Source organism: Solanum verrucosum, unplaced genomic scaffold, assembly GCF_900185275.1.
Source record: "Solanum verrucosum unplaced genomic scaffold, falcon-dt-bn FXZP01000049.1, whole genome shotgun sequence".
Lineage (NCBI taxonomy): Eukaryota > Viridiplantae > Streptophyta > Magnoliopsida > Solanales > Solanaceae > Solanum > Solanum verrucosum.
Genome location: NW_026020221.1, coordinates 8,491,389 through 8,503,935, shown reverse-complemented (window position 1 = coordinate 8,503,935; position 12,547 = coordinate 8,491,389). Strand labels below are relative to the sequence as shown.

General features: G+C 32.1%; 1 protein-coding gene across 1 annotated transcript; it reads left to right on the top strand.

The window, feature by feature from the left end:
- The first annotated feature begins 9,173 nt into the window (after window positions 1-9,173).
- On the top strand, window positions 9,174-12,258 carry LOC125831727 (eukaryotic translation initiation factor 1A). The gene is made up of 2 exons (XM_049510914.1): window positions 9,174-9,566; window positions 11,878-12,258. Exons 1-2 carry the CDS (start codon window positions 9,312-9,314, stop codon window positions 12,058-12,060), a joined length of 438 nt encoding a protein of 145 aa, XP_049366871.1. The 5' UTR covers window positions 9,174-9,311; the 3' UTR covers window positions 12,061-12,258.
- Window positions 12,259-12,547: the final 289 nt, after the last annotated feature.

Below are 12,547 nucleotides of genomic sequence, written 5' to 3'. Positions count from 1 at the left end.
GCTAACATCATATAACCCAATTGAGACATTGTGGAATAGGCTAAACCTCTCTTAATGTCTTTTGGTAAGTTCCAGATATTGTTGCAATAAGTGACAACTTTGCTACCAAATTAATTTGGAAACCTAGTTAATTTTCTCCCTTAATTTATATGTTTTCCATTTTTGCAGTGGTAAATTCAAAATAATGTTGCAGTAAGTGACAAAACTTTGCTAACAATATAAATTGGAAACATAGTTATTTTTTTTCCTAATTAATCATCTATATTCAAAGAAAATACCCGTTGTGATTATTTTTCATTAGTTAATTACAACAATTTGATTTCTTTTTTCTTTTGACTACTTTTATGTTGTTATAATTTGTACTATACAGAATAGATCCTACTAAATTCAAAAATTATTTATATGCTAATATAATAATTATTTATTCAGAAAATAATGTTGATGATAAAGTTGAAGATGATATAATTCCTTTAGAACCAGTTACGCGTAAGGAAACACTTATCTCATTTAGAACTCTTCACAATTTTATGGTATAGTTTGAAAAGACAACAATGAAACATTTGGATGCAATAAGAAAAGTTTGAGATGAGCTTCAACTAGATTTAAATTTTAATAAAAAATAGAACACAAAGAATCATATTTCACTAAGATTGTCTTATATATATTTGCATTTTTAAAGAAATATTAATTTATAATATTAATTGGACTATATCTTTATATAAGGGTCTTCTGAAAATATATATCTTATTATCTTATCAAAATCTGTGATTTTTTTCCATTGTCCCAAGTTAGAATCGGAAGAAAATATTATCTCAGGGAGGGTTTTAATTAATCGATTATTCATTTAGTGAAGTTTTGCTGTATTTTATAGTGAATGTAGTTATAATTTAAGATGTAATGATGTGAAACTATTTTAATATTCTTACATATGATTTATTTGAACTCTCATCCTATTTTTTAGATTATGATTTTTGAACGGATTGAATCACCACTAAATCAGTCATTGATCTGACACAAATGAAAGGCGTCACCCAATGTAGTCCATAGTATTATGAATTTATAATCAATATCATTGAACAAAAATAGATTAAAAATAGAATAATAGACTCTAACCATAAAATAATTTTAGACACACACCCTATCTAACTAAAATAAGAATAAAATAAAACAAAACAACAAACTTAGACTCTTAGACACCCTTCTATCAGAGAAACATATATGAAATAAAATTTTAACAAAAACTTCAAACAAAACAAATTTTTAGACACCCGTCTTACAAAGAAGATCCACATATCTGTTTCTCTAATTAAAGCCTCAATTTCAAGTCCAAATCAGTTTGTTCTTCAGCTATGTTAACTAACTCATCTGCATTTGATGAAATAGGAACATCCAATTGATTGATCAATGGTGTGGTACGATGAACAATAGCCTCCCTTGAACTTTCAACCCTGTTCCTTCTTTCCATCTGTTGTCTATCCACTATTGGTGTTATACCCCTTCTGATCGGTACAGACATGTTTCTTCGTGCCATTTGTTGTCTATCGATTGGTAGTGCTCTGCCCCTACTAATTATTGGGTGGTTAAGATTTGAAGATGGTGTTGGCAGGATAACAATATTATCGTTTCTTTCTGGTCTAACATTTCGTGGGGCCGCGGGTTGGGTTGATAGAGGATTTCTTGGTAAAAAAGTACCAGATGCATATACAGAAGAATGAAGAATAATGCTTCGCTCAGATGATAATGGATGAGTAATTTGTATATGATTTATGAATCCGGAATAAGTATGAAACATTCCATTGCATACGGGGCAAAAAAGCAGGATAGGAGAAGGTCTTAAAAATGGAGAAAAGTTAGCGTTATGCATATTTGATGACAATTTTTTTCCCTTTAAAGTAAGAAATGGTAGAGAGAAGTACCAGCTATGCAATATAATTCAATGAAATGTAAGGAACATTTATAGGCACTTCATTTTTGTGTCTTCCAATTTTGCAATGGTAAGTTCCAGATATTGTTGCAATAAGTGACAACTTTGCTACCAAATTGATTTGGAAATCTAGTTAATTTTCTCCCTTCATTTATATGTTTTCCATTTTTGAAGTAGTAAATTCAAAATAATGTTGCAGTAAGTGATAAAACTTTGCTAACAATTTGAATTGGAAATATAGTTATTTTTTTCCCTAATTCATCATCTATATTCAAAGAAAATACCCCTTTTGTTTTTTTTTCTTTAGTTAATTACAACAATTTGATTTCTTTTTTCCTTTTGACTATTTTTATATTGTAATAATCTGTATTGTATAGAATAGATCCTAGTAAATTCAAAAACTGTTTATATGCTAATATAATAATTATTTATTCAAAAAATTTAAGTGGAATTTTTCGTAATGTACTTTCGTCGAAAGTTCATTATTTTTAGATATATATTTTTGTAATAATTGATAAGTATACAGTGATACATGTGCAAGAAAAATAGTTACTTAAAACAAAAAAAACAACTAAGAATATTTACTTTTCAAGAGAAAAAGTATCACTATCAAAATAACGTATTTATATATCATTTGAACTAAATCTCACTAAATCAAGTATAAAAATTTTTATGGGTGTCACATTTGCGAGACGTGTTACTATTAATTACTTTAAACATAAGAAGATGAGAATAGTGTTTATTTTTTAATAGATAAAATGTGCATCATAAAGCAACATCTCTAAAGTGAATTTAAGGGTTTATGCATAAGTACACAACTTAATTTAGCTAGGGTCCTATTATACCCCTCAAAACTCATTTTTCTCTATTTTCAAGCACTTTTTGTGCCAAGGTGGCCCCTTCAACGAGATAAAATGGTTGGTTGCGTTGTATAACATGCATGTACATATTTGATGATTTAAAAAAAAATTAATAATCTTCTTATATTAACTATCTTCTGTTCAAACTAAGTTAATACATATAACTTTTTTTAAAAAAATTGTCTTGTAGCTAAACCTTTTCTTTTTCCTTTTTTTACCTTCATAGATCGTTTTTCTCTTTATTTCTATTGATTATATTTATTCTTTTTATTTTATTTACCTTTTCTTTTGATTTGATTTCAAATTTACATTCAGTCTTGTATTTAAAATAGTTAATTTTGATCCAGATATCAAAATAAGTGAAAAAAATCAAACAAAACATTTTTAAAATTGACATGGCACCTTCAACCACCCAAGTTGGTTGTGCTTGTACACACTCGTCTGCCACGTGTGTAAATATTATTTTATTTTTAAAAAAGAAATACCTTTTTTGTTTTTTTTTTCTAAAATATTCTTATTTTCTTTATCTTGTATTTAAATTAAGTTAATACACATTCTATTTTTCTATTGATTTTATTTTCTTTGTCTTTCGTTTTGATTTGATTTCAAATTTAATTCCAAATGTCTTGTATTTAAAATAAACTAATTTTGAACGGATTTCAAAATAAGTGAAGAAACTCAAATAAAACATAAGAAAATTAAAACGCTAAAATTAAAGGACATTTTTGATTATTTTTAAAAAAAAATGCACATACTTTTTTTTAAAATGATTTAAAGTGAAAATATAATAAATTAAATTTTAAAAAAAATAAAGTGAAAATAAATTAAAATAAATATTTTATTAGGAAACAGTAAAAATAATTAAATATGTATAAGTTTTGATATCAATAAATATTGTGTACTAACTAATTATAGAGTTACCAATCAAAAAATGACATGTGTTCAATTTGTGCACTCGTCACTTGCCTTCAAGGGAGTATGCACACTCTCTATGCCATGTCAGCGTTTGTGGTAAACACATATGTAGACCCTTAAACTTATCCTTAAATTTCATTTTGGCACTCCAACTCAACCTTATTCCATTTTAACCCTTCAACTCCAATTTTTATGTTCCATTTTGGCACTTCTTCCAAAGAATCAACAAAGTGAGATGTGTGTACTTCACATGCCATTATTGTGTGAAAAAATAATGGATGAACATCATTTTTTAAAAAAATATATTTTTTTAGAGTTTTTGTACATTATTGTGTGAAAAAATAATCGACAAAAGTGTATTGGTTTTCTCTTTTAAACAATTAATTAAATTAAATAACACCACATATTTTTTTTCTCCATATCTAGTTTATTTGGACTAACTCAAATATCAGCTTTCTAATTTTTCATTCAACTAAATACGAGTAAAAAACAAACACATGTTCATTGTTAATAAATAACACTACAAAAAAATATTGAAACTCGATAGACTGCGTTGGGTTGTCATTGATTTTCTTAAAGAAAATCGATGCACTTTCGTCGGTTATTTTTCACGTAAAAATATAGGGAAACTCTTAAAATGAAATTGTTACTTTTTTATTAAAAAAATCAATGATCATCCATCAATTTTAATTATTTACAATAACTAATGGATGAACGCCGATTTTTAAAATGCAAAATTGCAGTTGAATAACATATATAGAAATAAAGAAATCATAAAATTAGTATTTTTTGTTAAATGGTACATAAAAGAAATAGAGTTGAAGGGAAATCTTTTATTATTTTTTTAAAAAAAATACTTTTTTTTGTCTTTCACTCTCTTAGAGAAAGTGTGATGCACACACTCTGCCACATCACTTAGAAGTGCTGAAATGGAACATAAAAATTGGAGTTGAAGGGTTAAAATGGAACAAGGTTGAGTTGGAGTGCCAAAATGAAATTTAGGGACAAGTTTAAGGATTTGCATATGTGTTTGGCCTTTATTCTATTTTAAATTAGTTTATGGGTAATAGGACCGTAGTTAAGTTTAGGTGTCTAGGATTTCTGTCATAGTCTAGGGGGGTACTTGTACTATACCCCATTACTTTACTTAACTTAATCCATCGATTAGTTATACCTCATACAAGGTCTCATTTTATCTATCACGTCCCGAGCCTAGACGTGGCCGGGACTTGAGAACCATTGCTGGCCCAAAGCGAACCCTTGGCCTGACTCAATTTTCAATGGAAGACTTTCTCAATAAAAGATAAACTCAAAAGTAGAACTTTACTCGAAATCTAAAAATCATAAACTCAGAATATATAAGAATATTCTACTAGCCAGAAATAGACAACTCAAGTCTTTAAAACATTTAACAAAAAAATGAAAAGACTCATGAACTACTACTATCTATCTATGAAGCCTCTACTAACTGAGACAGACATCGGGACAAGACCCACGACATCCTAATAACAAAACTGAAATGATAAAACATAAATGAGGGATCCTCCGAAAGCAAGGAGGCTCACCAAACAACTCTGAAACTGCAACTGGTATCAACGAATCATCTGTTGATGACCCTGATCTCCTGTATCTGCATCATGAAATGATGCATTCATGATGCAGACCAAATAGCATCAGTACATTGAATGTACGAGCATGTAAGGGAAAAACTGAGTATAACATCAAAGCTTTAACTTTGGAAAGAAGGAAACATACTTACCTTGACTCTACTCAACTCAACCTCAACTCATGAATACTCAACTCAATGCAATATAAAAACAACAATAAAGATGTAGTTTGTATAAAACATTTAAAACAGTAGATAACAACTCAATGTATTTAAAAATACAATAATAGCTCAGTTTGTACGTAAAATTACAAAATAACTCTATTTGAGAGATTCTCTAACTGACAACCATCACTATAAGCTATGTGATGATACAACGTCTCGCCCACGCTGCCAGAACTATCATATACCTTGTCGGGGTTAGAACTCCTCAACTAAGTGGATACACTAAGCTATGCTTAAAAAGTAATAAAGAATCATCTAAAAAGTTTGACCTTTTCTACCCACGTTGGCTACATGGTTTATGGGGGTTGTGCGTTGTCTGAACTCTCCCCCATATCGGTGCTCAATACTACTCCCAAAATATAACTTAGCTCATATATTTTTTTAAAAAAACATTTCATCATCCTCAACTCTTAGATTATTACTCAAAAAGGTTTCTCTTAAAAGAGATAGTACTCAAAACTCCTCATGAACTCTTTTGGAAATCGGTGTTTCCTCACATCTAAAATTTAAAAATATTTACTCTCGGGAATACTTAGTTCCAATATATCAATTTTTAAAAAATGAAGCTCAACTCTCCTCATCCTCAAACTCAACTACTTAAGTCTTAAAACAAGTTTTAAAAGATTGTAAAAGACTTCTCAAAATGACTCGAAAGACTCTCTCAAACTTGACTCTTATCTTTATCTTGAATTAGAATTATGAATTTAAGAGTTATGATTTATTATATGAAGGGTCTAGTGATGATTAAATGAGTTTTTAAATAGTTAATAATAAGAAACGGGCGAAAACACTGACTAGGGAGCAAAGGCGCGACGTGGAGAAGAATTTATTTATTTGGTCGGGTAATAATTTTTTGAGACAGGGAGTCCGCGCTCTCTCCACGACGCGGAGAGAGGAAATTCTCTGGGGGAGCAGGTCCGCAACGCGAACCTGGGCACCAATTTCTACCCGATTTTTTCTTCCTCTCCCAAACTCGATTCAACTCATACCTATTGAAATTCTAAGGTAAAAACTCTCAAATTCTTATAACCCTAAACAAGTTCAGTGAAACCCACCCAAGAATTTGTCAATTTACTCAACTCATTAACAATATCCTCGCCTCAAGAACTCAACCAAACATCAAAATTTAAGAACGAATGACAACATTATAAGAAACTCCTCTAGAACTTAAATCATTCAATCTTTATGGATGAATTCAAATATGTAAATCATGATTGGCGTGTGGGTGAACTAACCCAATACTATGAAAGCTTACATACCTCGATTTGGCGAAACAATTTCTCGATTCGCAAGAAATCTTGATCGTTCTTCCTTTTCTCATATTTTTCTCTTCTTGAACTCTCTTCTAAAACTCTAAGCATAATTTTAGATTTGTAAAACTGACCCAAATCATATTTGACCCCAAAATATTACTAAAAATATTTTTAATATGATGGTGTAAGGAAAATACCAAAATATCCCTCATTAATTCGGGTAACTTTCCTTATCTGGACATACTAACTTCAAACAGGCATACCTCCCTCACCCGATCTCGAAATTAGCAAACTCGGTGGCGTTGGAAAAAGGATTTCAAGACCTTTCATTTGATACACTTAACTCATCTTGTACTGAAAGTTATGACCATTTGAAGTCGACCCAAAATTCACATCTTAAGCATAACTTGCAAAATTCTCAAATTGGCTCTTTCCAAATTATTTCTTTCTATTATTAGTTTTTTCTAAGGCGGGATGTTACATTATCCCTAGAAAATGGAGGGACAACTAATCCAAGATTTAACAATTCTTGGATAAGACCCCTAAATGACTAAACTATCCCTCAATCTTTTTTCCTAAATTTCTTTGTAATTTAGTGTCCTTTTTTATTTATATTGAAATAGTTATAAATGTTCTTTTTAATACTCCAAATTCGTCCAATGTAATTATAATTTCACAAACTAATATTTTTTTCCCATGTTTGATTTGCTATATTGGGTTGATTTTTGTTCAGGTTTCATTTTTTTAAAATGTAATTTGTCGATTGACCACTTGAACTTTTTTTTTAATAAACTTTGTGTATTTGAACAATTTAAGTAGTCTTAAATCTATGTTAAATTTAAAGTCTATTTGACCAACAAAAAATTAGAAATACACCATGCTATCAAGGATTGCCGTCGTGGCATATCACACCTCAAAATTAATAATAATTTTTTAAAAATATATTTTAATATTGGCGGAATGACATGGGAGGCCCCTGTACCTGGCTTCGTTTGTCAGTTGAACCCTTCTACTCATCACTTTGCCAAATGAATCCTTAAACTCAATGAAACTCTATTTTAAAATCCCTCTGACCATTGACCGGGCTTATGTAGCACTGAAGTGGCTTAGTTGGACAAATATGTGATCCCACGCGTTTTGAAGCAAGTGAATACAATATTTTTATTTTAAAATTATCAAAATTATAAGACAAAATAATAATAATAATAATTTATATTGAAAACCTCATTCTTCTTCACTCCACCCCACCCCTTCTCTCTTCTTCTTTTTCAACCCCACCCCACCTTTTTTCTCTTCTTCTTCTTCAACCTAAGCCACCACCCCCACCCTCCCCCGCCCCTACTCCTTTTCTCCTCTTCTTCATCGTTTTCAACCTCAACCCCCATCCACCCCCACCCTCCCTGCCACTACTCCTTTTCTCTTGTTCTTCTTTGACTTACACATTATCACAATAAAATCATCAAATAAAAAATTGAAAAAAGTTTTTGCAAGAAATAATACCATTCACCACTTATATAAACTTAATTCTTTAAGATCTATTACTTGAATTTACATATAAACATATCTTTTTCAATTTGAAGTTTTCTTGATATCTCTTTTTATCAAATCAAAATAAATAAAATCCTAAATTATGTGCAAGAACTAATTATAATTTATCACATTTTATGATTGAAGAATTTTTTGAGTGTGAACTATGAAAAAAGATGAAAATGGTGGTTTTTATTTTTGGGATGAAAATGATAGAAGGTGGGAATAAAGAGGATGAAGTGGGAAGGGGGTGAAGTGAGTAAGAGAGAGAGAGAAAATTGCATTTTTTAAAATATTATTTATTTTTAAATATTTAATTTTTGATGTGTCATTAAAAAATGACGTGATATTTCATGTGTAAAATGAGTGTACTACACGCACACCCATCGGATGAGAAATGGGTCTAAAATATTGTGTTTGAATGAGTTTAAAGGTTTAGTTGGCAAAGTCGTAAGTACATGGATCCAACTGACAAATTGAGTCAACTACAAGGGTCTTTCAGGCTATTCCGCCTTTAATATTTAACTTGACTTGTTAAATGAAATATAAAATCTCAAAATACCTCAAGGGTATAACAAGAAACAAGTTTTTTGTAGAGTTTTAAACCAAACACAAGATTATGTGGGAAACGATGAATCAAACACTTGAAAAAACTAATTAATGTATTATTAAATCGTGCAGTACTAATCCCTTCATTATGCATATTTAGAAGGAAAATCCTTCGTGACGTGAATTCGAATTAGTTGGGCAACAATTCATGTACCGAACACCGAAAAAAAAAATTGTGCTCCTTTGTGACACTATACACGTGTACAAGGGTAAAATGGTCTAAGTGACACCATGGCTCTCGTGGCTTCAACGCTAGCTCGTAACATTTCTAATCAAGACAACAAAAAAAAAATCATTCAGATAAAAAGGAACAAGAACGCCCCCCTTTTTCCAATTTAGGGTTTCTTCCTTCTCCAATCGAAGTTTGAGAGAAGCGATTCAATCAAACAACCATGCCCAAGAACAAGGGTAAGGGAGGTAAGAACAGGAAGAGAGGAAAGAATGAAGCCGACGATGAGAAAAGAGAGCTTGTTTTCAAAGAAGATGGACAGGAATATGCTCAGGTCCTTCGTATGCTTGGTAATGGACGTTGTGAAGCTATGTGTATTGATGGAACTAAGCGTCTTTGTCACATACGTGGTAAGATGCATAAGAAAGTATGGATCGCTGCTGGTGATATCATCCTTGTTGGCCTCCGTGACTATCAGGCAAGATCCAATTTTTCCGATACCCTTTTCTTCTATTTGTGTTTTTCATATCTGTTTTGAGAAATAAAATTTGGCGTTTTTTTTTCAAAAAAAAAAGGGTGTAGGGGGTTACAAGCTTGAGGATCAAACCCTCACCAACAATGTGTAAATTTGGTGTGACAAAGATGTTTTCTTTTTAGTAGTTTCTGTTCTGTAATGTATAACTTTGATCACCTTGCCTAAATGGATAAATGGGATGATGTACAAAAATAGCCTCCTCTGTATTAGGATAGAACTATTGATTCCATATTTTTTTGATTGGGGGGCATAAAGTCCCGAGGATTTTAAGTTATTGGGTATGGTGCACCTACTACTTTGTAGTAGTATGGACATGCTATCTCAAGGAAGTAGCTAGTCTATGTGTATGATTGATTTGTCTATGTATATATGTGTGTGTGTGCGCTGTGGCGGATCTAAGACTTGGAGTTTAATGGTTCCCAATAATCTCAAATTATAAAGAAAAATTGAGACAAAATGAAGGCATGCGTGGTTTTTGTTAAAAAAGAAAAAAGGAGAAAAAAAAAGATAATTATGTTGCCCAAAGGATTCAAACCGTTGCAGAGGACAGCAAAACTTAACAGGTTTCCCCTTTGCCACTATCAACAGACCATTTTTATATTGGGTTCCAACTAAAAAATTATTGTATGTTTAGTGGATTCTCAATATAAATACAAGGTTTGTGCAAAAGTTACTCGTTTCCGGGAACCCGCACCTCATACCCTAAATCCGCCCCTTTGTATGCCCGCAAGTGTGTCTGTGTGCGCGTGCGTGTGTATATATATATATGATATATGTATGTATGTATCTGTTCCTGCTTCTGGCTTGACATACATCTGCCCGTTTCAAGAGAAAAATAGTTTTTGTAATTGCTACTTTCTGCTGATTTTCAATTAGAAGTGGCACTGGTGTGTGTGATTGAGTCTGTGTATGAAGATTTCCTTCCTCGTTTTACTTGGCAATTAGTGCCTGAAAAGCCTAAAACAAAGGCTATATTTTTACTGAAAAGATTGAAAATTATAGGTAGAGAAAGGACTTACATATGATGATATATATGGACTTAGAGAAAGCATACTATAGAGTGCGAAGAAGTATCTTTGGTAGGTAATGCAAAAGAAAAGAATTCATGTTAAATATATAAATGGCATACAGGATATGTACAAGGGAGCTGTCACAAGTGGGAAAACAGTTGTGGGATTGGCGGGAGCAGTTCTCCATTATTGTGGGTTTTGCACTAGGGCTTTGCGCTAAGCTCGTGTCTATTTACACTTGTAATGAGATGGGCTAACCAATGATATACAGCATGAGGTACCATGCTTTATGCTCTTCGCAAGCAAAATCTTGTTAATTGATGGAACTAGTGAGGTTGTCATTCAAAAGCTCGAGTGATAGAGAAGCACTTTAGAGAGTAAGGGATTTGAGATAAGTTGGGAGTAGGACAAAACTTCATGCACTGCTCGTTCAGCCAAAGAGATAGGACTGGAGTCCAGGTGAGATTTGATGGGGTTGAGGTATCTAATTGTTGACAGTTTAGATGTGTAGCTCAATGTTCTAGGAGAATAGAATGATAGATGAAGATTTTACACATAAGATTAAAGTAGGATGGTTGAAATGGACTGTCACAATAGTGTTATAGGATGATATCTATCAAAGTGAAAGAAAGTTCTATAGAACAATTGAAAGATCACATCTAAAGCCCAACAAATCTACAAGATGTATGTTGTAGAGATGCGAGTATTAAGATGGATATGCGGTCATACAAGATTAGATAAGATCATATATGATCACATCCATCAGAGGGTGCAAGTAGCATGCTGAGGATAAAATGAAAATGTTACTTGATATGGTTTGTTCACGTGTTACCTAGTAGGTTCACTGATTTTAGATGTGAAAACATGATGATTGAACAATGAAAGAAGTTCTCAAAAGATCTAGACAGAGGTGGAATACAATGGAAGTTGAAAAATCTGTATAGGTGATACTATCTAAAAGACTAGTGCTTGCTGTAAGATATTAGTATATTAGAGATATATCCACTAGGGCATTTCAGAGAAGAACTAGTGTTTCCATAAGCGTGGAGTATTGAAATAGTTTTAGACCCAAACAGAGCATTTGATAATTGATGATTCATACTGCCGACCTCAATTAGCTTGGGATTAAGGTGTGTTGTTGTTTTACTTGGAAATTTATTTTATTATAGGTTTGCTTTGTTGAGATTTGGGTTCTTATCCAATGTGGATATTGCTGTTTTTAACTAGTTATTTGATTTCCCCAGGATGACAAAGCTGATGTGATCTTGAAGTACATGCCTGATGAGGCCAGGTTATTGAAGGCATATGGAGAGTTACCAGAGAACACAAGGCTTAATGAGGGCATTGCTAATGGTCTTGATGAAGAGGATGAGGGTGCTGGTGATGATTACATTGAGTTTGAGGATGAAGACATTGACAAAATCTGATCTAAACTCAAAACTGTTGTTACTGAGGTCTATCATAGGCCTTGCTAATATTTCTGTGGCGTTCTTTTTCCATAAACATTGAAAAAGTATTTTTGTGTATCGTTTGAAGTTGTATGATTGAGTTTTGTGCATCGAAGTTCTGTCTGAAAATTTGTGCTTTCATGAAATGAATGCAATATTCTGGCTAGTTTCTATTCAGTTATGCATGTAGTCTGGCTATCTGCTGATGGATCGTTTGCCTACGTTATACTTCTGAAATGTTTGGGTGTCGTCACATTTCTGAATTAGTTGCTGTATCTCATTAGAGGGACTTGATGTCCTTGCATTGAGTGATTATTGTAGAATATATGTCTACCTGTTTCTGGCAGTGTGCTCTAAGTTGTCTTCTGAGAACAGGGAAAACTTGGAATCGAGGATGGGAATGAGTAGACTTCGATTGCAGGACCCCAGCATTTAGGTTTTGTAGGGCCTCTAGATTTATAGTTGG